This window comes from Hydra viridissima, unplaced genomic scaffold (assembly GCF_058129835.1).
Source record: "Hydra viridissima isolate aposymbiotic clone 2 unplaced genomic scaffold, HvirCarnegie_v1 scaffold_7, whole genome shotgun sequence".
Lineage (NCBI taxonomy): Eukaryota > Metazoa > Cnidaria > Hydrozoa > Anthoathecata > Hydridae > Hydra > Hydra viridissima.
Window position 1 is genome coordinate 3,953,021 of NW_028324306.1, and position 23,870 is coordinate 3,976,890.

General features: G+C 29.2%; 2 protein-coding genes and 1 pseudogene across 5 annotated transcripts; 2 read left to right on the forward strand and 1 right to left on the reverse strand.

Moving 5' to 3' along the window:
- The first annotated feature begins 104 nt into the window (after nt 1–104).
- LOC145184014 (uncharacterized) lies at nt 105–3,454 on the forward strand. 3 transcript variants are annotated; one of them, XM_090094000.1, is made up of 7 exons: nt 105–403; nt 1,866–2,061; nt 2,218–2,333; nt 2,470–2,535; nt 2,682–2,811; nt 2,912–2,978; nt 3,130–3,454. In XM_090094000.1, the coding sequence occupies exons 1-7, from the start codon at nt 155–157 to the stop codon at nt 3,215–3,217; spliced, it is 912 nt and encodes a 303-aa protein (XP_089950126.1). In that variant the 5' UTR covers nt 105–154; the 3' UTR covers nt 3,218–3,454. The 3 variants fall into 3 exon arrangements, with proteins under 3 accessions (XP_089950126.1, XP_089950127.1, XP_089950125.1); XM_090094001.1 differs by having other exon boundaries at nt 3,133–3,454; XM_090093999.1 differs by having other exon boundaries at nt 106–403; nt 2,218–2,342.
- A 2,282-nt stretch (nt 3,455–5,736) lies between these two features.
- On the reverse strand, nt 5,737–7,596 carry LOC149885702 (uncharacterized; annotated as a pseudogene). Its single transcript, XR_016454366.1, has 2 exons — nt 7,296–7,596; nt 5,737–7,000 (listed from the first exon to the last, which is right to left on the reverse strand). The product of XR_016454366.1 is annotated as an uncharacterized LOC149885702 (transcript).
- Nucleotides 7,597–11,503: 3,907 nt separating this feature from the next.
- On the forward strand, nt 11,504–22,090 carry LOC145199580 (ras-related protein Rab-26-like). Its single transcript, XM_090093782.1, has 9 exons — nt 11,504–11,717; nt 12,290–12,400; nt 15,649–15,690; nt 16,155–16,221; nt 16,441–16,493; nt 17,623–17,688; nt 18,895–18,951; nt 21,335–21,411; nt 21,642–22,090. Exons 1-9 carry the CDS (start codon nt 11,652–11,654, stop codon nt 21,745–21,747), a joined length of 645 nt encoding a protein of 214 aa, XP_089949908.1. The 5' UTR covers nt 11,504–11,651; the 3' UTR covers nt 21,748–22,090.
- The last annotated feature ends 1,780 nt before the right edge of the window (nt 22,091–23,870 follow it).

Sequence of the window (23,870 nt, forward strand, 5' to 3'; positions counted from 1 at the left end):
TAATCTCAATGCTTCATTCTTTTGCTCATTCTGCAACCTTTATTACATTTGTGTCAGTACTGATGTTACGGCACAACATTATTTTTAACAAATATATCTTAGCTTCCAATTATTTTTGTTTTAAACTTTTTTTGCATTAGTAAAGTAAAGAAAAATGAAATACAATAAAAAATCTAATCGTGGCATTGCAACAGCATCCGCAAAGAATCAAGTTGGAAAAGTCAATTTTGTGCAAAAGAATCAGAAAGGACGAGTTGAAAAAAAGCAAGGGGGCCAAGCAGAAAAGAAAAATATAGTCAAGAAAAAGCTTTATGGCAGCCTTCTTTTATTTACCAAACACTTTGATGCAAGAACAAAGTTATCTACGCAGAACAACAAAAATTCATTTGTTCAGAAAAAACAGGTGTGCATTTTTTTTTTTATGCTTTGAAAAGCGTTTTTATTATTTAATTATTTTAGTTTTTTGATTATTTAATCGATTTTTTTTTAAAGTAAAAGATTTTTCCAATATAAGTGTTTTTTTACTCTTTTTCTTAAGTGTATGGAGTGTATTTCAATAATACAACTCAAAGTTATTGCGTTAGCTTAAATGTATTTTAAAATTTTTAATTAAAACATTTAAGTGAAATACAATATAAGTAAAAGTAAAATCTTGCTGGTGGCAATTTGTATAAAAAAATGTGACAGTAATTTTTTTTATTTTCAGGTTTTTTTTTTTGTTTTTTTTTTTTGTAAAACAAAAATTGTTTATCTCTTTTTTTACAAAAATAACTTTTCCTATAGTACCTTTTTATAGTTGGTTTTAAAATGGTTCTTAGGTAGTTTATATTATGTTATAAAAAAAAATGCTTTCTTTTTTTTATAATATCATACTTTTTCAATATTTACTTATGTGGATTATAAAAATCAATTTAATGTCAAACCAAAAATAAAATAACAAAAGCAGTGGTTGAATTCTTATTTTCGGAAGGTGTAAATGCAAAACAATTCATAAACAACTATTAGAAGTGTATAAAGGCTAAACAGTATACAACTTAATTGCTGTATTGAAATATTATTATACAAGCCCATTAGATATTAGTATACCTGAAATAATTACTCCATAATGTGGTGCTATAATCGAAAGCATGTGAAAAAGCTGAGCTCTTAGGGATCTCAAAAAATAGTGTGAGTTATAGTTTAAATGAAGAATTAAAGATAAAAAAAGCTTTGTGCAAGATGTGTGCCACTTCTGCTATCAATTGATCATAAATGTGTACAAATTCTTGTTTCTCAAGCTTTTTTGAATTACTTTAAGCAAAATAAAATCAATTCTAATTTTTTCAAAACAGCTGATGATGCATGGATTTACCACTATTTTGAAAATGGCTAAAATCAATTAGTTAAAGTACCAAATGGCCCCTGTGTTGGAATGATGAAGGAATATAATTTTTGGACAAACATTAAACAATGTGATTGAAGTTGTGGGCAATTATTATTTATTAATTATATTGATAAATAAAAGTTGAGTTATGCCAAAAATTGTTTTTCATTATATTTTTTTAAAAAATGACTGATTTTCATTAGTATTTCAGAAAATTGTTAGGCACTCCTCATAAATTTCTATTTTTGCATTATTATTGATCTTGTATCATCTTTTTTATGCTAATCTCTGAATCTTGCAAAAGATCTTATGATATCTTTCTTCATTTTTCATTTTATTAAATTTTAATCAAAATTACAATTTAATTATTATAAAAACTCAACTTTGTATTGTAACGGTTATTATTTATCGTGATTGTTCTCTAATGAAACTATTTAACTATTATTATTTAACTGTAATTTATTTTACAAAAAATATAAAGAATTTTGTCTTGATAATTTAGAATCTTCCTGAACCGCAAAAGCAATATAATCGCTTCTTGCCTCTTAATCAGCAGAGAACTCTAAACAGACCTGCTATGGAATCAACAAAAAAAAATCTGGCTAATAAGCGTCAACAACCCAGTGCGAACAGCGAGAGACAATCTATATTTACTGGAAAGTCAATTAAAGTTGTTACAAAAAACAGCCCAATTTCAGGTTTTTTTTTTTTTTTAAACCTTTGATTTTAGAAGTTGTTTATGTTTGTAAAAACTTGAATGCTTTTGGTTCAGATTTACATTTTGGAAGTTATTTAGGGTGGGTTGTATGCGTAAGTTAGTATGTTCGTGTGCCATTTTTTGCTTTTATGTAAAGAAAGGCGACCAAGCCCTTCATCAGAGTATTCTTCAATTACAACTTCGAAACTATCAAAAACTCTCAATAATCAATTAAAACAAGTCACGGAAAAAAGCTTTACACCACCTAGCAAGGTTAGCAAAGTAAGGATCTGAAATTTTGATACTATGCAATTCGTACATAGTTGAACAATTTTTTAAAATTTCTTTTAAAATCTTTTTAAGAACTGTATTCATATTGGTGTTCTTTTGTTTTTAATAATGGTTGTAGCAATCAATGCCTGCTAAAGTAGTGGTTTCGAATTTACATCCAAATGTTACGGAAGACGATATTAAGGTAAATGTTAAAAAATATTAATGATTGTCAAAATTATTATTTATTGTACTTAGTGTTGAATCTATTTATTTAGAGCTGAATCTATTTTTATTCTTGCATGGATTTTATCTTTCTTAAGCAAATCTTGCTAATACTTTATACTCTAGGAATTGTTTGGTGCACTAGGGGATCTTCGTCGAGCCTCTTTAACGAGTTTAGGAAGTGCCGAAGTAATTTATAAGAATACAGACGACGCATTCGCTGCATATAGCAAATACCACGGAAGGAACCTTGATGGTTGGTGATGTTCAAGTTTGTAAAATAACAAAAAATAAATTAAATTCGTTCAGTTGTTATTAATTTTTTTTTTTATTTTTTTATTTTTTCTATTTGATAGGACAGCCCATGATACTTAAAATAACAACTGCTGATGACGATAATACGCCCAGCGTTGCTCAATCCAGGTAGATTCTGGTAGTTTTTATGACCTTTTCATTTTTTACGAAACATGTTTAGGATGAACAAAGTTGTTCCTTCAATTTTTATTACTGTGTTAAATCAGACACAAGTACAATTTTTAATGCAATTTTCAGTCATTTATTTGTATTTCTTTAGTAGACATCCACAAAACACTCAGCCGCATTACATTCCGCCGGCACGTTTGCATTCTACGAAGCCTGTTGTATTTACCGTGAAACTTTAGTCCTGCACTTTCATTTCTGTAAGCATCTTCATCTGGGAAAGTCGAAAAGAAAAAAAGTACATAAATTCATAAGAAAGCCGATAACGTAAAGAAATTTTTTTAAAAATATTTCAGGCTATAGTTGTTTAATATACAATTAGTTATAAACGATTTTATAAGAGATTCAAATTTTCTATGTATTAACGAGTGCCTCGCTAAATGAGTTAAGTTCCATAAATATTAACGTTTTTAGTTTCACTCGGTTTACTTTCTCGAAGCCTTGGTTCCTTGTGTTCTTAAATTACGCAATGGTATTTCTTTCTCGGGAGAAATTAGATAAAATATTTGAGTGGAATTTTATCTGTTCTTGATATGGTTTTGAATGCCATCAGCAAACCTGAAAGTAACTCTTTAGAGCTGGGTCTCTTCAATCTCTACTACCTCAGCATTAGTGCGCAAATTCTTAAGTATTTATAATAATAGATATTACTACTTTAGTTGTTACTGGTCTCTTTAAACGTAAAACTTCAGCCTTGATTATTTCAGTTGTAAATTCAATTCGCTGAAAATAAAAAAAACTTTAGCAACAAAACCTTTCTCTTAACAAACGTGAGTATTTTACATAAAAAAAAACTTGAAATTCATTTTGTAAAGGGATTTTTCAATATGCGAGCCATTGTTATCAAGGACTCTTTAGTTTTCGGTCTGAACTTGGCGTACGCATCTCTAATAATGAAAACCTTCAGGATTTCAATTCTTTATGAGGCTTTGCCGCAGACCTTGCCCTCGATATACCCCCAAATACTGAAATCCAGAGGATTCAGATCTAAAAATGGCCATATATATTAGGGCCAGAATTTAGACATGTTGTCTTCCAGCCATTTCTGTGGCGTATGTGGCCTAACACTGTCTTTCTGGAAGATCGTATTGTCTTCTGGAGTGTAGCTATCTAAAGCTTGACATACTTTTGAAGGACATCCAGGTAAAAAATTGTGTTCCCTTTGACCCCGGTTGTGATGAAGACCGGAAAAATGATTTTATCATCAAAGGACTATCACAATCACAGGATGTTTTGTTTGAAACGTATTTTACATTTTTTAGGAAACTTGTTGACCCTCGTTGAGGCTCAACGAGGCATTTCGGCAATTTCCCCCTAAAAATTTTATTGCAGTTTTTACGCCTTTCAAACTTGACATCACTTTTAAATTAAGTTTTCCGAAGTTAAATTCTGCTGAATCGTTATTAGTTCATTGAATGGTGTTGTAACTGCTGTTTGTGGTATTAATGTATTGATTGAGAGATCTTATCAAGTATTGCAATGATTGTAAAATTTGAAGATCCAAAAAAAGGTAGTCTAGAGTTTCAGTGAGAGTCCATCAATGTGAAGTTAATTACAAGGGATCATCTTGTAGAATGAAATCTGCATGATGAATGTTGTTATGTTTAAACAATCTTTACAAAAAAAAATCAAGTGATATGTAAAGAATATTTTGAAGTATTTGACGATTTGGAGTATTTGACGATTTGGAGTATATGACGATTTTAGCTGGCCAAAATTATTTCTCTCTTTTTAACAGCTGAAAACTTTACCATATGACAAGAAATTGTAAATTAAATGTTTTTTGTACAAATCCAAGCCAGTGGCGTTCAATATAGGGGAAAGATGGGTACTTTAGGGATTACATTTTATTCTATTCAATAGGATTTGAGGAAATAAAAGATATATTATTTTTCAAACTTTATTATGGTAAATAACATACTATATTTTGATATTTAATTAGATTCCACTTCGTCATTGTCAGAATATTCTTCATTTTCGTTGTTTTCAGTGTCGGAATCTTGGACTTCTCCAGGAAGAAGCAATTCCACAGCTTCTTTTGAAAAAGGCTTTGTAAGTTTGTGTTTCTTTTTCCCAATGCTGGACAACAGAGGGTCGGATGTTAACAATAACCTATTGATGATATCTTGGTTACAATCTTTTCTAGAAAATTTTCTAGCATAGCTAAGTATGTACTCCCGGAAATGTTTGTTTCTGGCTTCGGCAGCCTCTTCCGACAATTGTCCAATTGGCAAAAGCGCATTCTCTACTATATCAGGACCATGTACTAAAACTTTATGCAGAGTTGGAGTCATGTGACACCAGGGGTATAGTTCAACATGAAGCTTTGCAGTATCCAAAGTATACTGTCTGAACTTTTCTACATCAATCTTGTGGCCACTGGAAATTACTTCTAGGATAATTTTCATTCTGGAAATTAAACGGAAGTCTACTCCAGTGATATCTGCAGATGTTTCCGGGTCGTTGAAGAATCTCCTGCTTGTGTTGCCGTTATTGGTATTCCCAAATCCAACCTTAGGTATGTCGACAAGAATGCCCATTTTGCTCTTGAATTCATCTTGGATTTTCTTTTTCCTATCTGAGAAAAGTCTCTTCTCATCTTCATTCAGCCTTTTCTGCCATTTTATTACAGGCAATTTATATGATAGGTGAAGGAGACTTTCAAAACACCGTATTCTAGCATGCAGAATGGATAGTCCAAATTTGTAGCTGATTTGATTGTTAACACATGTTTTGTCCAAATCATTAAGTTGTCTTGATGTTGCTCCACAAATATAACATCGCATGGTCGATTTAGTGGTGGTTGCTGCGTTACAGACTTTTCCGTCAATCATAGTTAACATCATCACATGTTCTACTGCTATGTCTTGAAGTTGAGTTGGTTTCAAGCCTGCAATTTTGTTTTCCATGTAAGCAATTTCTTCAGCTATTACATCAGCAGTTTCTTTTATGAACCTAATTCGAATTGGCCTGCAAAACCTTGGAGACGATGGTGTAGGGTTTTGCCAGATTAACCTTTTTATTTACTCCACAAGTTAGCTGTAATGAAACCATTGAGCATTGAAATATACTGGCATCAGAATTAGAGTCATCCTCAAACTTTTGATTAAACTGTGTCTGCTGGGAGCCATCACAACCCTATTTCGTAGATAATTTCTTATGTTTACGCCCACTTTCCGTTAGAGTCTTGATAACTTCTTCTAAATACAACACCAATCTTTTGGCAGTATGGTTTAACAGACTTTGTAAGTCTACTTCAGCTAAACTTTCTGTGACTGTGAACGAATCAGGATCAGGATAGTATGTTTTTTTTTCTTCGACCAAAATACTGTAGCAGGGCCATTGCTTCTTGTCACTTGTACGTACGATTTCATATTGAGATTTTGTTAGGCCTGCGTCAGTAAATATTAAAAGAGCCTCTAACGGTGTCAATGATTTTTTTGTAGGTTCAAGACTGCTGCGATAGGCTTTTTTATACTTTTCCGCTCGTTTGGGAGATGTTTTAAGATCTTTGAGGACGGTTGCAGCACTTCTTTTGCCACTTGCTGTCAAACAAGTTTCAGCTGCAAAAACAATAGCTTCTGGTTCCACATCTTTCCTGAGCTCTTCTGTTTTTCTCCTCTTTGAACGTTCACTAGAATCGACAAAACTTTTTCTTGGTCATCCTGCTGATGATGGAGTGGATGGGGTACCCGGTATTTGGAAACTCCCTTGCAGCCAAGGGCCATGCTTCTTAATAAATATTTCATGAGTTCTGGATGAAGACGACCACATTTTTCTAAAAATAGCTTTCAACCTCGACATTTGACGCTTGTATACTGTTTTTAGTTCTTCGGTATATTGATTTCTTGATAACAAATTTTGATCAGCTAAGTCCATTTTTTCATTGAAATTTGGAGCCTCCTGCTGCTGAATACTGTTGTAGAAATCCAAACGAGAGATTGTTTGCATTCCTGATGACCCATCTAGAAAAAAAAATTAAGTTGAAAAATTCATCTTGGACCTTGATGTGCTAAGAACATGATTAAAATTTAGATGGCATCAACAGGCAGTTGAAATTAAGATTTTTAAATAGCTAGTGGTATAAACTCATAGAAAAACGAAAGAAACTAAGAGGGTTTCAATGCGCACTACAACTTTTTCACTTTTAAAGTCAAAATTTACTTTAAAATTCGTTAAAAAAATGCTAAGTTTCACGGTACATAACTTTTGTGGTAATTAATATTTCAAAACGGTAGTAAGAGTAAATGATGTACATACCTGTCATAGATTCATCCATGATATAACACTGTAAAACTTCTGTTGTAAACACTTGTACACAGCTTCAATAAACACCACTAAAATCGCTCGTAAATAAAATGAACCACGCAGATATAGATCGGATATTTAACTAGACTGTGTAGTTCCAATTACTACTTTTATAACCAAACCATTAACTGCTCATTAAGCGACCATTATCGAGAGATAATAAGGGTAGGTAATTAAGTGGGTACGGCCACTTTTAATAATTCCAATTTTGGCCAGCTAAAATTGTCAAATACTCCTACGTGAGACGGTGATACATCTTCTTTCAAGGTTATCAAAATAGTAGATCTTTATAAAGAGAATGTTATTATACCAGTAAAGCTGGAACATGTTCAAAAGCGGCTAGAAACACGTCTTAAAAGTTACATGAAAAACCAATATCAGGCAGAGGCAAGCTTAATAAAAACTGCACAAACTAGATGCAAAATATCTACGATCGAATGTGGGAAATTGGTATTCAATGATGAAAGCAGTTTTTTTTCATCGTTTTATTTAATTCTTACGCCTGCCACCAGTTTTGTTCTTATTGAAAATTTTGCTGGTGTAAATAGTGGGCTTTAAATCACTGACCCAAACCTACTCTACCTCTATGGACTAAAAAATTTAAATCTACCAATAATTAAAAATTTTTAACCAGATCAATTGTTAACAAAATGTTTGCATGGGAACACCCATATATTTTGCGGTGCAGCTTCAGATAAAAATTAAATTCAGATAACAATTCTTCTGGAAATAAAAAAAGTTTTTAATGAATGAGGCGCAAGTTTACAGAACCTTAAATGACTGTTGTATTTCAGGGAGATAATTTTTGTAGTTTAATTTAATAGTTTTTTAATTTAATAGTTTCAGGGAGATAATTTTTGTAGTTTAATTTAATAGTTTTGTAATTTAATAGTTTCAGGGAGATAATTTGTCATTAAAGTTGTTCAACAAGATTTTTGTTGCATGCAAGCTGGAGCTGTCTGAAACCCCCTGAAATTTGACAGTAAAACAAAATGCAAGCAAATTGTATTTATAGATAGTTCATAGCTTAGAAATGAATATTTTACTTATACAATTGAGTTTTTACATTTTTACCAATTCTAAATATTTGTTATTATTTTTAAGTCTACTAGTTGCTAATGATATCAAGTTTAAAAGTGAAAACACAAGGAAAATAAATGATGTAATTTGTCAACAGTATATCTGGAAAACTTTTCAAGGATGTTTATCAGCGCACGTTTTATTACTTTTGGTTAAATTTTAAAATACAATATCTCAAGTCATTTTAGAGGTGGTCTATACTATTTTTTTTTTTTTTTTTTGTTTATTTTTAAAGAAATTATTTGATCAAGCTACATTTAAAGAAATATATATCATTTTGAAAGGTTATTATTTTTTTTTTTAACTTGGTGTTGTACCATCTGAAGATTTTTTTACACCTTTTTAATCTCTTCTCATTGACAGCCTCGGTAAAGATGTTTCTTTTTCATAGCCCTTGACTTAGAATTCAGATTCTGTTTTGTGAAGCTCTTGGCTGTATGCTTGGATGCCATCAGGTGCAAGACCATCTTCCTTATTCTCCAGATTGGATTTCGATGAATTTGATCACGAACAATCCTTAAAAAGACAACAAGGGGTTTGAATTTTTCTACTTTTTCCACTGCCAGGCTTCTTGTAAGTGCGGCAGAACTTCTTTTACCAATCAGTAACAGTGTAAACTAAAATCTGGTTTTCTCCAATTTAATGATAATATTTTTGGGTGTGAGGCTGTTGAGGTAGAATTTAATAACTGCTTCGTTAGGTTTACAAATCGTTAGTTTGAAAAATGAGGCAAAAACTAATGAAATGAAATGCAACTGCACTGACAAATCGAAATGTCCAATGAACAACTGTTGCCTTTCCAACAACATCGTTTATCAGGCCACCGTATATTCGAACAATCCGGAATATAAAGAAAAAGTGTAAATAGGACTTAGCGAAACATCTTTCAAAGCTCGGTATGCTAACCACTTAAAATCCTTTAATGCAGTTAGGTACAAGAACAATACAGAGCTATCAAAGGAAGTATGGAAATTAAAAGAAAAAAACTTCACACCTTTTATCAGATGGAAAATTATTAAAAAATGCAAACCATACAACCCAGCATCAAGAGTTTGTAAAATTTGTTTGAACGAGAAGTTTCAAATTTTGATGTACAAAGGAGATAACCTACTTAATACAAGGAGTGAAATGGTCTCGAAGTGCAGGCACAAGAATAAGTTCCTTATTTCCTCATTTGATACCGAAGATTGATCCTGGTTCACTTTACATTTACGTCACATTATACTTTTAAAATTTTGTTTCCATGGAGTCATTAGAACTCACGCCACCGTAATTACAAATGTCATTTTAACGTTTAATTTTGTAATATATGGCTGATGATTGCCGTTAGGCATGAAACTTAAAGTTCCTTAATAAAAGTTTTTTTCTTTATCGTTTTTAATTATAATTATAAATCGCTCTGTTTTGAAATTTATATATAATCAAAATAAATTTCCTAAACATCGAGCACTTTTCAACGAACAAGAGCTTTGTATTACTTTAATACAACACTACATCAAACGATATATATATATATATATATATATATATATATATATATATATATATATATATATATATATATATATATATATATATATATATATATATATAATATCACTATTATGATATATTTTAATAAATACACCTTACAATACAAGTAGGTAACGGAGAACATTCCGAACTACGGTATCTAATAAAAAAAACTAAGATGGGATCCTCTAAGATTTGACTACCTATCATACTTCGAAGAAAGTCATTTTTTACATGACAGAAAAAAACATTAAGACTTAAGAGTGACTGGGGGAACTCGCCAGACCTAAATACCTTCAAAAATCTGAGTTCAATTGTTAAAGGAAGATTAAGAAATCGTGATTTTTCTTAAAAAACAAAGCTGGTTGAATCCATCATTAATATATGGTTCTAAAATACAGAAGTCCAAACACTAGATAATACTAAATAACAATAGAAATCTAAAGAGTGCTAGATTTATTCAAAAATGATCAACGTAAATGGATCATTTTTGTAGGTTTTAAATTGATTAACATTTTACCTGGTCAACAAGGAGGATTTACAAACAAACCGCGATTCCTTAGTATTTGGTATACATACTAACTTTGTTGTGCAATATATTTCAACACTTTGCAGGTAAACGACATTAAATCCTCATGTAAACTTTTAAGATTTTGCAGTAATGCATTACACTGTTGTCTTAATAATAAATATGGATATAAACTTTGATGGTAGGTTTCTAAGTAAGAAAAAATGGCGAAAAAAACTAATTTTTATTGCTCTCTTTAAAAAAATAATAAGGTAACTTGACGCATACCTCCAGGGTAATGATATACACACCATTTAATGAAGTGTAAATCAGTACTCTGGAGGTATATACTTAAGGTATGCTATAGAGTAAATAATTGCTGGAATATGCAAAAACAATTGCTAATATTTGAAATAAGTGGACTCAAAATTAAGACAGCAAAATTGTTGACTATGTGATAGAAAAAACAAACGTTATTTTACAATATGCTCTCTGCAAAACATTAAAAAAAACATTAATCACATTATTATTGAAAATACATTATTTACAAACTATTATTTACAAACTATTTACATACATTACAAACAAACAAACAAACAAACATTCAAGTTTTTGAGCGGCTTCATTCAGCGAGTCTCTTAAGTTGGTCTTTTTGTCATGTCGCAACCTCGTTTTTTAAACGGACCTAGTTGAATATATTAGCGTTTGTTCTAAAGATGGTTAGAAACATTCTCTTAAAAAACAAATAGGATTTTAAAACAATTTCATTATTCTTAGTTTGGCTAAAACTTATTTCGCACTTAACAAAGAATTGTGTTTAAAAACATTTCAAGTATTTCTAAAAATGTTTTCAACGTTGTCTACAAGTTCTTAATACTTTAATATTAGCTAGAACAACGCTAACTTCGTAAAATTACAGGCAGACGCGCTATCCGTCCCTTTAATGCAATCGAATATAGGAGGCCAGTTTTATTTCCCCTCCCATTCCTATTTAACTCTCTTTTTTTACTTTACAATAAACTAAACCTCGTTTTCAATATCTATTAAAAACCGGATCACAATACAAATTTGGATGTTGATTTTAAATCGGAGTAAATAAAGAGGTTAGCCGAATGGTGTTGTTGGCATGTGTAATACTGATATTAAAACTGCACCTATATCATTAATTTTGTAACCATGTGGAATACTTGAATTTTTGTTACCAAAAAATGTCAAATAATAATTTTTCAAGAGATTGTCCTAGTTTAAGAAATTCGTATGATTATGCTTTTAAGGTATTGATTAATTATCTATTAATACTTAATTATGTTGAAGTACAGTAGCTGTCCATTGTAGCTATATTTTTGAAGGAAGTTAATGAAAATTATGTGTGTTATTATATATATCTTAAAAGAAACAGGATGTAAGAAATATTATAATTGAGAAAGTATAACAGCTGAAGCAATTGTGACCTTGACCTAAAATCTAAATACCTTGCTCAGATTTTGTTCAAATAGTATTTATCAATATAGCTATATTGTAAATATTAGAATTTATTTTATTGCAGTTATACTCCAGTAGCTAAAAAATATTTAAACAGATAAAAAATTTATAGTATGTATTTATTTCTATTATAATTTATACAGAGCGTGAATTATATCACATGCAACATTATATGCATTTATTTATATTTTTTGGTATCATAAATAGATTTTAGCTTTCAAATGTCAAGTACTATTTTATAAGACTTTAGTATACTTTAGTAAAAGCTAAAGTTGTTGCAACAAAGGTTGCAATAATTTTAGGGTTGTTGCAACCTTTAAAGCTTACTTAGATGTAAATATGCATTGTATAAATTATTTTCCAGGTGATGTTGATAGGTGACAGTGGTGTCGGAAAAACCTGTTTGCTTATTAGATTTAAAGATGGTGCATTTTTAAGTGGAAGTTTCATTTCAACAGTTGGAATAGATTTTCGGGTATAGTTTAAATGTTAAATACATATAACTTAAAAAAACTAAGCATCATTTTCTCTTTTTTCTATTTTTAATCAAAATGTATATGAACTTTATTGGGTTTGGAAATCCTCTAGTAGTTATCTATTCAAAAAGGTTTTTTTTTGTTGTAAAAAAATTTTTTATAGAAAGTTAGTCAGTGTGTTTTAAGTTTTTATTTTTTAATTAATCTTTGTATATTATGAATTAAGTACCACATCTATGATTCTCAAGTGCAATTAACAATTGGAATGTAACCTTTATACTAATTTGAGAACCTTGATATGTTACTGTTATAAACTCTCATAAAACTTGGAAGCTTAGCTCAAATCACAAAGTCTTGCTAATTACTTTTTCAAATATATATAATTTGTGTAACTCAAATAGGTATATAATGTACAAGACTTATCAGTAAAATAACTTTTATTAACAAAGCTGGGGGTAGTAACTCTTTGAGAAGTACCTTTACAAAAAAAAATGTTTTTGGTTATTTGATTTGTCTTGTTTTGCCTTATTGTGTATGTATACTACTTTTTCAGGTCATGAGAAGACTGAATAGGCACTGAAATCTTAGGATTTGTTGTTTTTAAGGACTTTTTTCATAAAATCTTTAATTTTTGTTAAAGATTTTATGAAAAGTATTTAAGAAAAAATATTTAATGAAAATTAAATATTTAATGAAAAAAGTGCAAGTTTACTTTAATATCTTATCCAGCATAACTTTGAGCTTCTCTGCAGAAATGCTATATAATTTAGTAAATAGTAAGTTAATGTAACTTAACCAGAATGGGTTACTTATTTTACTTTAAGTTGTTTTAAAATTTTTTTTTACATTGTAAATAGATTGAAAAATTTCAGTTAACTAATTGTAAAGAATTTAATTGTAAAAGTGATTTAATTAAATTAAATAAGATCTTTAGAACTCATTAGTTATCTTTGCAAGATTTAGTTGGAATCTTTTCTTTTTGTGACCGAAAAACTTTTTTTGTTGTCTGATTGTGGCAGTGTTGCTACATAATTCCTTTTCTTCTTTTTCCACTAAATTTAATGTATATTTTTCAGAAACAAAATCTTTTGTTGATAATGCTACAACTTGTTTTACATCCATGTTTTGCCTATGGGAGGTTGAATTTGAAAAAATTCTTTCAAGTTATAAAAGACCAATACATAGTATTCATGTCTAATGAGCCCTTTTTTTGAAAAAAATGACAATATTTTAGAATGTGCTAGTCACAGTGTCAAACTTAAATTACAGAAGAAGGTTAAATTATGGCAAAAAAATAAAAATGTTGTGCTGTGAGTTGAAGAATTTTAGAATACAGAACAAACTTTAAAGGTGGCTTTTTTTTGGTTTTCTAATTGTTGTCATATTTCTGACTATAGAGGAAGTAGAACCTAAAGAATTCTTCTGTGTTTGTTTGATGGCAAATTTAGCTGAATCCTTTTCTTCTGTTAACTTATTAGACATTTTTGTTTCATTAAAATCTTCTATAGTGTTTTTTTAATCATTTTTTAAATAGTAACATTTACATTTATTACCCTTAATTCATATGAAGAAAATAACCAACTCTAAAACAAGCATTTTCAATACGTATCTTTAAGAATCTCATTAAAAATCAACCCAGAATTTCATCAAAAAGCTAAAAAATCTTTTTTCATCTTTTCTAAAAATTTATGACACCATGTTTAGCAGGTTCAAGACCAATCACATTTTTTACTTTTATCTCTCAAATATTAATAAATACAGGTTAAAGTTGTATTATTTATTTAAGCATCAAAATATATACAAAGGCATGACAGAATTGAAAAGAAATCATAATAATATGTAATAATATGGAGCAATGGTCAGTCGAAGCTAGTGGAGTGCCAAGGTAATACCATATTGAAGGAAAGATTCCTTGCAATATTCTCAAGTGGTAGGATGATTAAGCATGACTCCTTTTTTATGGAAGATAGAGCACTTTGTCACTCTGTGAAAATTACTCAAATTCAATTCTGTCGTGTCTGTGTATATTTAGTGGATTAAACTTATGTATGTTAGTTAAGTTTCAATTTAACAAACATTCTTTAACTTCTAGATGCATTGTTTAAAAAACTGTTAACATCTACCATTATGAAATTTAAGTAACTATTGGTTGTCTAATTTTATGCATTTAATTTTTAAGAATCATTCTGATTTCTTATTCAGGCATTTCTCAATAATTCTCAATAACTGTTGTCATCAACTTGGGAAATGATTGTGTCAATTGCTTATGTTAAGCTTTGTATCTTCCAACAAAACTATCAAAACTAATCACAATATTTTTTTGTAAGAAGTTTTTCTTGATGAAGTACATCAAAAAGCCCAAGTGTAAACATTGAATGATGTACAGCTATCAGAAGTGAAAGTAATCAAGCAATAACTCCGTAGCTCTTCATGATACTCCTTCTAGATTTCTTTTTAGATTTGATTTGAATCTGGTGGTAGCTTGAGCTCTATAATAAAAAAACTAATCCTATAATAAAGTGAACAATGTTATAAAGATTTTTTTTTTTAAATTTTTAAACTAGTGTTTAAAAGAATTTTTAGGGTTTAAAGTGTACAATTGTTGAAAAAAACTATTTAAAATGTTTTTACATTAACACTTTTGTTGGCCTTTGAAACTGTTAGTCTCTGATGAGAAAGAGCATGATTTGCTCACCCCATTCCAAATGTTCTTGTATTGTTTTGGCATAAGTTGCCGATGAACCTGCAAAACAAGGTTCAACTTTTGTTTTTTACTGGTAGGTATGAATTTTTGTTTAATTGTTTAAGACATTGCAAAGAACTTGTTAGAGAATCGGAAACTCTAATATTACATGATTTTAAAATTCTAACATGACATTGCAAACAACTTGTTAAAGAATTGGAAATTCTGATGATTGCAACATAGTAGGTCATACCCAATAATTCCTGTTAAAAATTGAAATATTAATGTATGTTTCTGCACTATTATTGCAACATAAGTATGTATTATGGAATATATTGTTATATTTTTATGCAATATTATGCAAAATATTAATTTATGCTTCTGCACCAATGCTTAAAAAAAAAAAAAAACAAATCAAACAACTCTCATACTTATTCTCTATACGCTCATTTGAATCAATAAACATTTCTTTACTGTAATAAAGCAGTTTTAATTTGGTATTATGATTTCCTATTATGATAATAAAATTTTGTATAAAATCTATTTTAATCTTTTTATTTTAAGAATAAAACTATTATCGTGGATGAGAAAAAGGTCAAGTTACAGGTATCAACTTTAGCTCAAAATTTTTCATTACAGTCTTAATTTCTTTTATAAAAACTACTCTTTTTAGAATCTTTCTTTATTTTAAATTTATTTGAAACTGCAACAATTAATTTGCAACTGTAACAAATTTATTTGAAGCTGCAACAACTTTATTTGAAACTGCAACAAAAGTTGAGGCAATTTATTTGAAAATGAAGTAATTTTTATTTTTAAAATTTCTATTTTTTAAAATACAAAACTGCAGAAAAAGTAATTTCTTTTGTGAAGTTTGTTAAGGGTAGAAACATCACCATAAATATGTTTTTTAATTGCTTGGGTTTCCATAATTAAATTGCCTCTTTTGGTTTCAAAGCTATTCATTTATATCATTATTCTTCATTATTTGTATAAGTTTAATAATATTTTAATATTATAAGTAATTTACTTTAGTCTTTACTTTATATTAAAGCTTTTCTTTAAATTAGATTTGGGATACAGCAGGGCAAGAACGCTTTCGAAGTGTAACACATGCTTACTATAGAGATGCACATGGTTCGAATCATAGTATTTTTAAATAATTAAACTTTTTACATTTTTATTTCTGTTAATCTGATAAATCTGATCTATAGGTAAATTGATCTGATAAATTGATTCTGTAAAATGATCTGTTAATGTTTCCAAATCTTTCAATTAAATCTTTAATATTTACGGAACCTCATCTTCTATTTTTTTTTATTTTTAAGATTTTTTTTTTTTTTTTCTTTTTTACAGCTTTATTACTATTGTATGATGTTGGAAGTCGCAGAACGTTTGATAATACAAGGGTATTATGCTTTTTTTTTATTATGATTTTGTTTCTTTTAATTAAGTTTTCTAAAAATGTTTTAATCACATTTTAAAAATCCTCTTTGAAGAGCTTTTCATAAATTCTTTAATTTCATATGAAATAATTTTATTTGAATTTTTTTTTTGTGTGTTTTTAAAAGTTCAAAAATTTTTCTTTTTTTAAAAGAAAATTTTTTAAACTACTTAATCTTTTTTTTTCCAAATAATTCAAGCTAAAGAGATTCAACCTAACCTCCTATTACCTGCAGAATTTGGTTCATCATACAGACTTTATTTCAAAAAGTCAGTAAATAATGAGATGATAATTAAATTCCTAATGAGAGGACATCTTGTCTATACAGCTGTGTATGAATTTAAGCTGTTTTAGCTGTTGAAAAAGGTGTTCTTTAGCTCTAATGCTGGAGTGCTTATAAAATCAATTTTTCTGCCCTTGTTGAAAAAAGATTTTCAAAAAACTCCAGTACCAAGAAAAAGAGAAAATTTTAAAAAAGAGTTTTATGCTGCAATTAAGAAAACCTTTGCTGTTGCCAGGTTGTACATGAATAGAGGAATAAAAACCTTTTTATCAAATAGTGTTGAAAAGTAGATGGACCATTTTCAGATGCAATTGTACCTGAAATTAGCTGAGTTGCAAACTTGCTGCAAGTCAACAAAGTCTAAGTATAGTCTGCAGAAGATTGTTGATTGCATATCACATTTAGGATTGAGTTGTTTTTTGGGCTGACATTTAGGATTGAGTTGTTTTTTGGGCTGACATTTAGGATTGAGTTGTTTTCTGGGCTGACATTTAGGATTGAGTTGTTTTTGGGCTGGCACAGTAGTCTAAAATGGTATCAATAGTTTGATGTTTCATGAAATATATACTTATAAATATTATAGAAGAAAAGACATTTTTATCAATTTTAAGTAGTTTTTAATCTCAAAATATTAAAAAGTTTAGCTGCAAAACAAATACATTTTATTAAAATAATCACAATATTAAAAATGTTTTCTTGTCAAAATTGGTAATTGAATTGCTTTTCTGGTTAAATAATTTTTAAGAATTACTTTTTGCTTGAGTATTGGAGACTTAGGGATTAATGCTTTAATTAAACTTTTTAAAATTAGGCATGGTTGTCTGAAATTAAAGATTATGCCCCAAATGATGCTGTGGTGATGTTGCTTGGAAACAAGGTATGCTTCTTGGGGTATTCAAAATATACACCTGTGTTCAAATAGTCAACAAAATGTGAAAAAATGTTTTTCCTCTTTGTTTAAAAAAAAACGTTTAAAAATTTGATACAAAAAATTAAAAGGAAAGTATTTCCACCTTTCAATTTAAATCTGAAAATATAAAGTTGGTGTGTCTGAAAAAATACCATTTTTTGTTGAACCATTAGTATGATTGAGGTCATTGCCTTGTCTGAATTTTCAGCATAAAAATTTTTTGGTCTTTTTTTTCTCTGTTTTAAAAACTGATCCTATATCATTATACAAACATCAACCCCAGTTAATTTTACATCCATCATTTTTTTCAATCTTTGTTTTGTGTCTGGGTGCAACAAAGACTGTAAGATATGATTCACTGGTCTCCATACATACTTTCTACAGTGGCCCAAAAAGAATAATTTTGCTTTCATTAGACCATAAAATGTTTTTTTGTCAGACAGCCAATTCAAATGTTTTTTTTCCCAATTCTTTTTGAGTATCTTTTTTTTTACTAAAATTTTTGGCTTTTCTACTGTGCAAATCCACATTTTTACTAAGCATATTCTAATTCATACAGTGCTAACATTCATATTAGAATGTTTTTTTATTTTTGCTATGTTTAAAAAGGATCTTAAGTGTAAACCATACGTTTGTCTTCTTAATTGTACTCTTTCTACATCTGCTGCTATCTTCTAGATTGAAAGATTTTCTAGAAATAAGTGACAGAAAAATAGAGTATAATTCTTTACTTTAACTATTCAGCTTTCTTTCTTTTTTTTTTTTTTTTTTTATTTATTTATTTTTTTATTTATTATTTCTTCTCTGAAGGTTTTTGTTTTGTACATTTTATTTTCCTCTGTAAAGTAATGAAAATACATACATGTTAAAGCATCAACAACTTATAAAAGTTTGTCATTTTAATTTGTCATTTTAATTTGTAATTTTAATCTGAATCTACAAAAACCATTTCTTTCATTTCTTTGCTTCATTATGCTAAGCTTTGATTTTCAGATGTTTCAGGGATTCTATGAAAACTGTAATGGGTCCAGATTTACAATGAAGTTTACATGTGTCTTTGTTTAAATTGATTTTCTGATTTTGTTTAAACTTTGTAACCACTATTATTTTGAAAATAGGAGTATATTTTACTTTTTTCAAAGTGTACTTTCAGATAATTTATTTTATTTTTAGTCTGACTTGACAAAAGAAAGACAAGTGAAAAGAGAAGAAGGGGAAAAACTGGCTGCTGTAAGTTATTTTCAGAAGATTTGTTGAAAAATAAATTTATGTTTTGTTAAATGATGAACCTTAGCAAACAAGCAGCCTCATACTGTAAATATTCGTGTGTAATTGTATACAATATCAGTTTTAAAAGACTACCTCTTCTTACTCAACTGTCTTAACTAATAGATTTGCTTAAAGAAGTTCTATAAGATTTGCTGAAGTTTTTATAGCAAATAGTTGAACTACTGCTGTTTTTGTTTTTGTTTTTTTTTTTTATTATTTTTGTTATTGTTGTACAACTTTCTTAAATAATGGAATATGCACAAATTAATGTTAGTGTTATTCAAAATTTACACAACTCTGTTATCAAAAATAACAAGTTTTAATTAAAATGTCATCCGATCAAGAAGCGAGAAAAAATTTTGCATTTTCTCATTGAAAATCCTGGTGTATCAAACAAAAAAATTTCTAAAGAGTTGCAGATTGTTTTGAGAACAGTGCAGAGCGTTGTGAAACGATTTAAGGACACTGGTACAATCATAAGAAAATCAGGAAGTGGAAGAAAAAAATGTTTTGTTCGATGAAAAAAAAAGTAAATGATGGATTAGACTTAAATTTGGAGTTTTCTAAAATTTAAAATTTCTAAAAATCTAAGATCTAAAATTAACTAAAATTTAAAGATCTAAAATTTCTGCCTAAGGCGTCTTATACTTTTTTAATATTTTCTTACTAAAGTAAAGTTTAAGAATATTAATATATGTACTTTCAAAATTTATATAGTATTCAATATTGAAATACAATAGTTGAATAAATATCCTTTAAAATATCCATTTTAAAGGATATTTATTCAGATTTTTTCTGCTATTTAAAAACTTTTAAAATAGAAATGAAAAGAATTAGTGTTAAAGTTTATCTACACAGGTTAACATACAACATAAGTGGTTAACATAAGATAAGGTTAACATAAGATAAGTGATCAATTCACAAGTTAACAAAATCACAGGTTAACATAAGATCAAATGTGATCAAATCACAGGTTAACATTCAAGATAAATGATCAATTGTACTTTTAGACACTCCAGATCAGCTTATATAATCTGTTGTGTCTAAAAGTACAGTTGATGGGGGTAAAAAAATATGCTAAAAGGGCTCAGGTGTCAACTCCTATGAATAAAAATGTTAAAAAGAAATTCACTTGATAATATAACAAGTATGTTGAGAAGAATCCTAGCATGTCAATTAGAAGCATAGCCAAAGTGTTTGATAATGATAAAAAGAGCATGAGAAGAACTCTGAAGACTCTTGGAAAGGTCTGTTTTACCAGGTCACTTTAAGAATAAATCCAATAATAACTACTGAGAATAAGATTAAATAGGACAAATAGTTTAATAAATAAATGACTCTACAGCCAATAGTCTTTAGGGAAACATATTTAACCATTGCTTTTCCTTCTCAATATGCCTAGCGTTAGTACAAAAAAATTAATGATAAACAAAAACTTTAACAGATAAATTACTAAAAACCTTTCAATTCTGTCATGATAGCTAAATTTTTTCAGAGTATTTTGAAAGAATTTTTTGCTGTTTTTTAGATATCAAGATATTTTTTGCCATTTGCTTAAATTTATTTTTGCAGAAAAGTATGGGTTTCCTTTGACTTTTCAAATTAAGGCATTTATTTGTAACTTGTTGACCTTTGATGGTTGGCCTAATCTTACTTTGCAGAGTAATAAGCCAGTTGTATAATGGGATTTTATGACCTTTTTATTGACCATAGTTTGGAAACAGTTCTTAGAGTTTGGCCTGATCTTGCTTTATTGAGTACTAAACCAGTTGTATCAGTATTTGATAATCTGTTATTTTATTTATGCTGTTTTTAAGGATAATAGTGACTGAAAACATTTTTTACTGGCAGCTTATTTACCATATTCATTTAATAGTGTTGCTTTTTTATTACAAAATCATGTTCTGTGGTTTTCTACGAATGAAGAATTATTCATGATTAGTTCATGCTTGTTCAATCAATTATAACAAAAACACAAATATAAAGTAGATAAGTGAGTGAAGTTATGCATAATGCTTTTGATAGCTCTCTTTTAACAGTCAACCTATTTCTTCCACATATTTTAGTTCCAGTGTTTTTGCATCCTTTTTAAATCTATTTTAGTTGAAGTAGAATAAAACTGCTATTGCTAAACAGTGGTTCATCAATTTTTAAATTTCCTAGAATGTAGCAACATAATAGTTTTCTGAAAATGCTTTAAAAGTTGACAAATGCATTTTTTTTATTATTATTATTCTCAGCCGTCAAATTATAAATGGAAAAAGTTCACTCTCAAATACATTCATATAAATATTTAAATTTTTTTAGTGAATTTCTTTTTATTAATTGTTTGAAGTAAATTTAGAGTTACAACGTACCATTTTTGGAAACTAGTGCAAAGTCAGGAATCAACATTGAACTAGCATTTGAAGCAGCTTCAAGGTGTGTTTTTTAGCAATTGTTTTTTTCATTTCACACCTTTATCTTTATTTAGAAAGTTTGTTAAATTAAAATTGTAGCAGCAAGTTTATGCAGAGTAACACCGGTTTACGATATTTTAAGAAAGATTTTGTTATATATTAACGAATCTCCAAGATTTCAAGTTGAAATGATAAATTAAATGCTTCTTGCTTTTCAGCTAATTAGTCAATGCCTAATTTTTTTTTCCTCAGAGAATTGATGAGTTTACACGGCAAATCCAATGGACACACTAACACTATGTTTAACATCGGACAATATGTGACAGAAAAGGAAAAGAAGCCTGGCTGCTGCGGTTGACACTTTCTATGACATCAAAAAATTGCTTTTATGCTTGTTAAACTTATAAAGGAAGCCAACAAAAAAAACCATAGTAACTAATTAATTAATTATAAAAAAAGAATTGATAGGTTTTCGATTTTGCTTTTTTAATCAAAGTTCCTTTGAGTTCATGCTAGTATAATGAGTTCATACGAGGAACTTATTTTGCTGACTTTTCATTTTGAGACATGAAGAGTCAGAAGATGCATCAGTTTTTTTGGTTTTTGTTTGTTGTTGTTGCGTTTTATTTCGCCAAAAAAATCAAATGGTATGCGTGGTGTATTTCTGAGTTGAAAAGATTATATTTTTATGTAGGGAAAAATGAAGGATTTTTTATAAACTTAATTATTTTTTTTATCTATTTTAATTTTTTTATTTTTGCTTTTCATTTCTTATAAGCATTTGATAGAAATGCGGTGAAATACTGTTTTCTCTAAGGTAATTTTACGTGGAAATAATAATTTCTTAAAATAAAATAAAAATTAGCTAGGATATATTTTTTTTGGTTGTTAATTTGGTTGCTGACATTTTTCAAGTATTAACGTGCGATGTTTATTTCAAAAAACATTTGTAAAAGAATGTTTTTTTATTTAGCGTTTTTTTGTATATTTGAAGAGGTTTCTGAAGTGCTATTTATTGGAGATATTTATTATATGATTTAATGGTCTGATTAGGATTATATATATGTGTGTTTTCCCATTTGACTGATGATATATATATATAATCATGTAAATAAATTCACACACATGCAAGCATACATACATGCATACATAACACATTCGTACGTAGGTACATATATACATATACATATATATATATATATATATATATATATAAGTAGTTACGCACATACTTAGACAGCTGAAATAAAACATACACGCACAAACATGTTGTAGTAATGTGTTCTATTCGTAATGTTCTATAAAATCATCTCTGTAATAAAGTTAATTTTATTGAAAATTGTTCTTATTCTTATTTCATTGCTCCTGTGCTTAATAATCTCCTCGTTTATTGAGTCCTTGACAAAAACTCAAATCCAAACTTTGTATTTGAAGACTGGAAATTTTAAGTTCAATTCTTGCATTCAGGACGCTCGAGAATGTGAAATCGAGAATCGCGCTCGAGAATGAAATAACGACGAGCTCGAGAGCAGCAATTGAAAAGGTCTTTATGACCTTGTTTCACAATTTGTTTATGGCAGATTTCTTCAAATATATACGAAAGGGATAAATTGAGCCAAATATTTGGTCTAGGAATTAATTCGTGCGGTTTGACAAGGGATTACGAAACTAGCTTATTGTCTCAGCGTTTCGTTTAGCCACGCATGCGTGCGAAGATCACTGTTATTGCGCATCATTTTCATTATAAATCATTTGATTTAAGCGTAAACAACACTATTTTTAATTTAACTGATAATGTCGATTTTTGTTCCTGATGAAGTGTTTTTGCGGGGGATTCTACTTCATTACTTTAACATGAAGAAAAGTGTTACAGAAAGTCATCGTATTTTGGTTGAAGTTTATGGTGACCATGCTCTAGCTGAGCGAACGTGTCAGAAGTGGTTTGCACGGTTTAAAAGTGGTGATTTTTGTTTGGAAGACCAAGGAGCGACCAGGACAGCCGAAAAAATTTGAAGATGCAGAATTGGCAGCATTGCTTGATCAGGATTCTTGTCAAACGCAAAAGTCCTTGCGAAATCGTTAGGAGTTGAACAATCAACAGTTTCCAGACGCCTCAAAGCCATGGGTATGATTCAAAAAATGTCTCATTGGGTTCCACATGAATTGAAAGACAGAGACGTGGAAAGAAGAAAGACCATTTGTGAATTGCTGCTTGAAAGACAGAAAAGAAAGGGATTTTTGCATCGAATCGTTACTGGTGATGAGGAATGGATTTATTACGAGAATCCTAAACGAAAAAAGGTCTGGGTAAAGCCAGGTGAACCAGGTCCATCACAACCCAAACGGAATATTCACTGTGCAAAGGTTATGCTGTGTATATGGTGGGATATGAAAGGTGTAGTGTACCATGAGCTTCTGACACCTGGTGAAACTATTAATGGAGAACGTTATCAACGACATTTGAAGAACGTTATCGACGCA

What these genes read in the sequence shown, in the direction of transcription:
- LOC145184014 (XM_090093999.1), top strand. Translation starts at nt 155, where the DNA reads ATGAAATACAATAAAAAATCTAATCGTGGCATTGCAACAGCATCCGCA. An exon ending in AAAAAACAGCCCAATTTCAG is followed by an intron (nt 2,062 to 2,217) that starts GTTTTTTTTTTT and finishes TTTTATGTAAAG; the next exon opens with AAAGGCGACCAAGCCCTTCA. An exon ending in CCACGGAAGGAACCTTGATG is followed by an intron (nt 2,812 to 2,911) that starts GTTGGTGATGTT and finishes TCTATTTGATAG; the next exon opens with GACAGCCCATGATACTTAAA.
- LOC145199580 (XM_090093782.1), top strand. Translation starts at nt 11,652, where the DNA reads ATGTCAAATAATAATTTTTCAAGAGATTGTCCTAGTTTAAGAAATTCG. An exon ending in TTACTATAGAGATGCACATG is followed by an intron (nt 16,222 to 16,440) that starts GTTCGAATCATA and finishes TCTTTTTTACAG; the next exon opens with CTTTATTACTATTGTATGAT. An exon ending in GAACGTTTGATAATACAAGG is followed by an intron (nt 16,494 to 17,622) that starts GTATTATGCTTT and finishes TTTTAAAATTAG; the next exon opens with GCATGGTTGTCTGAAATTAA.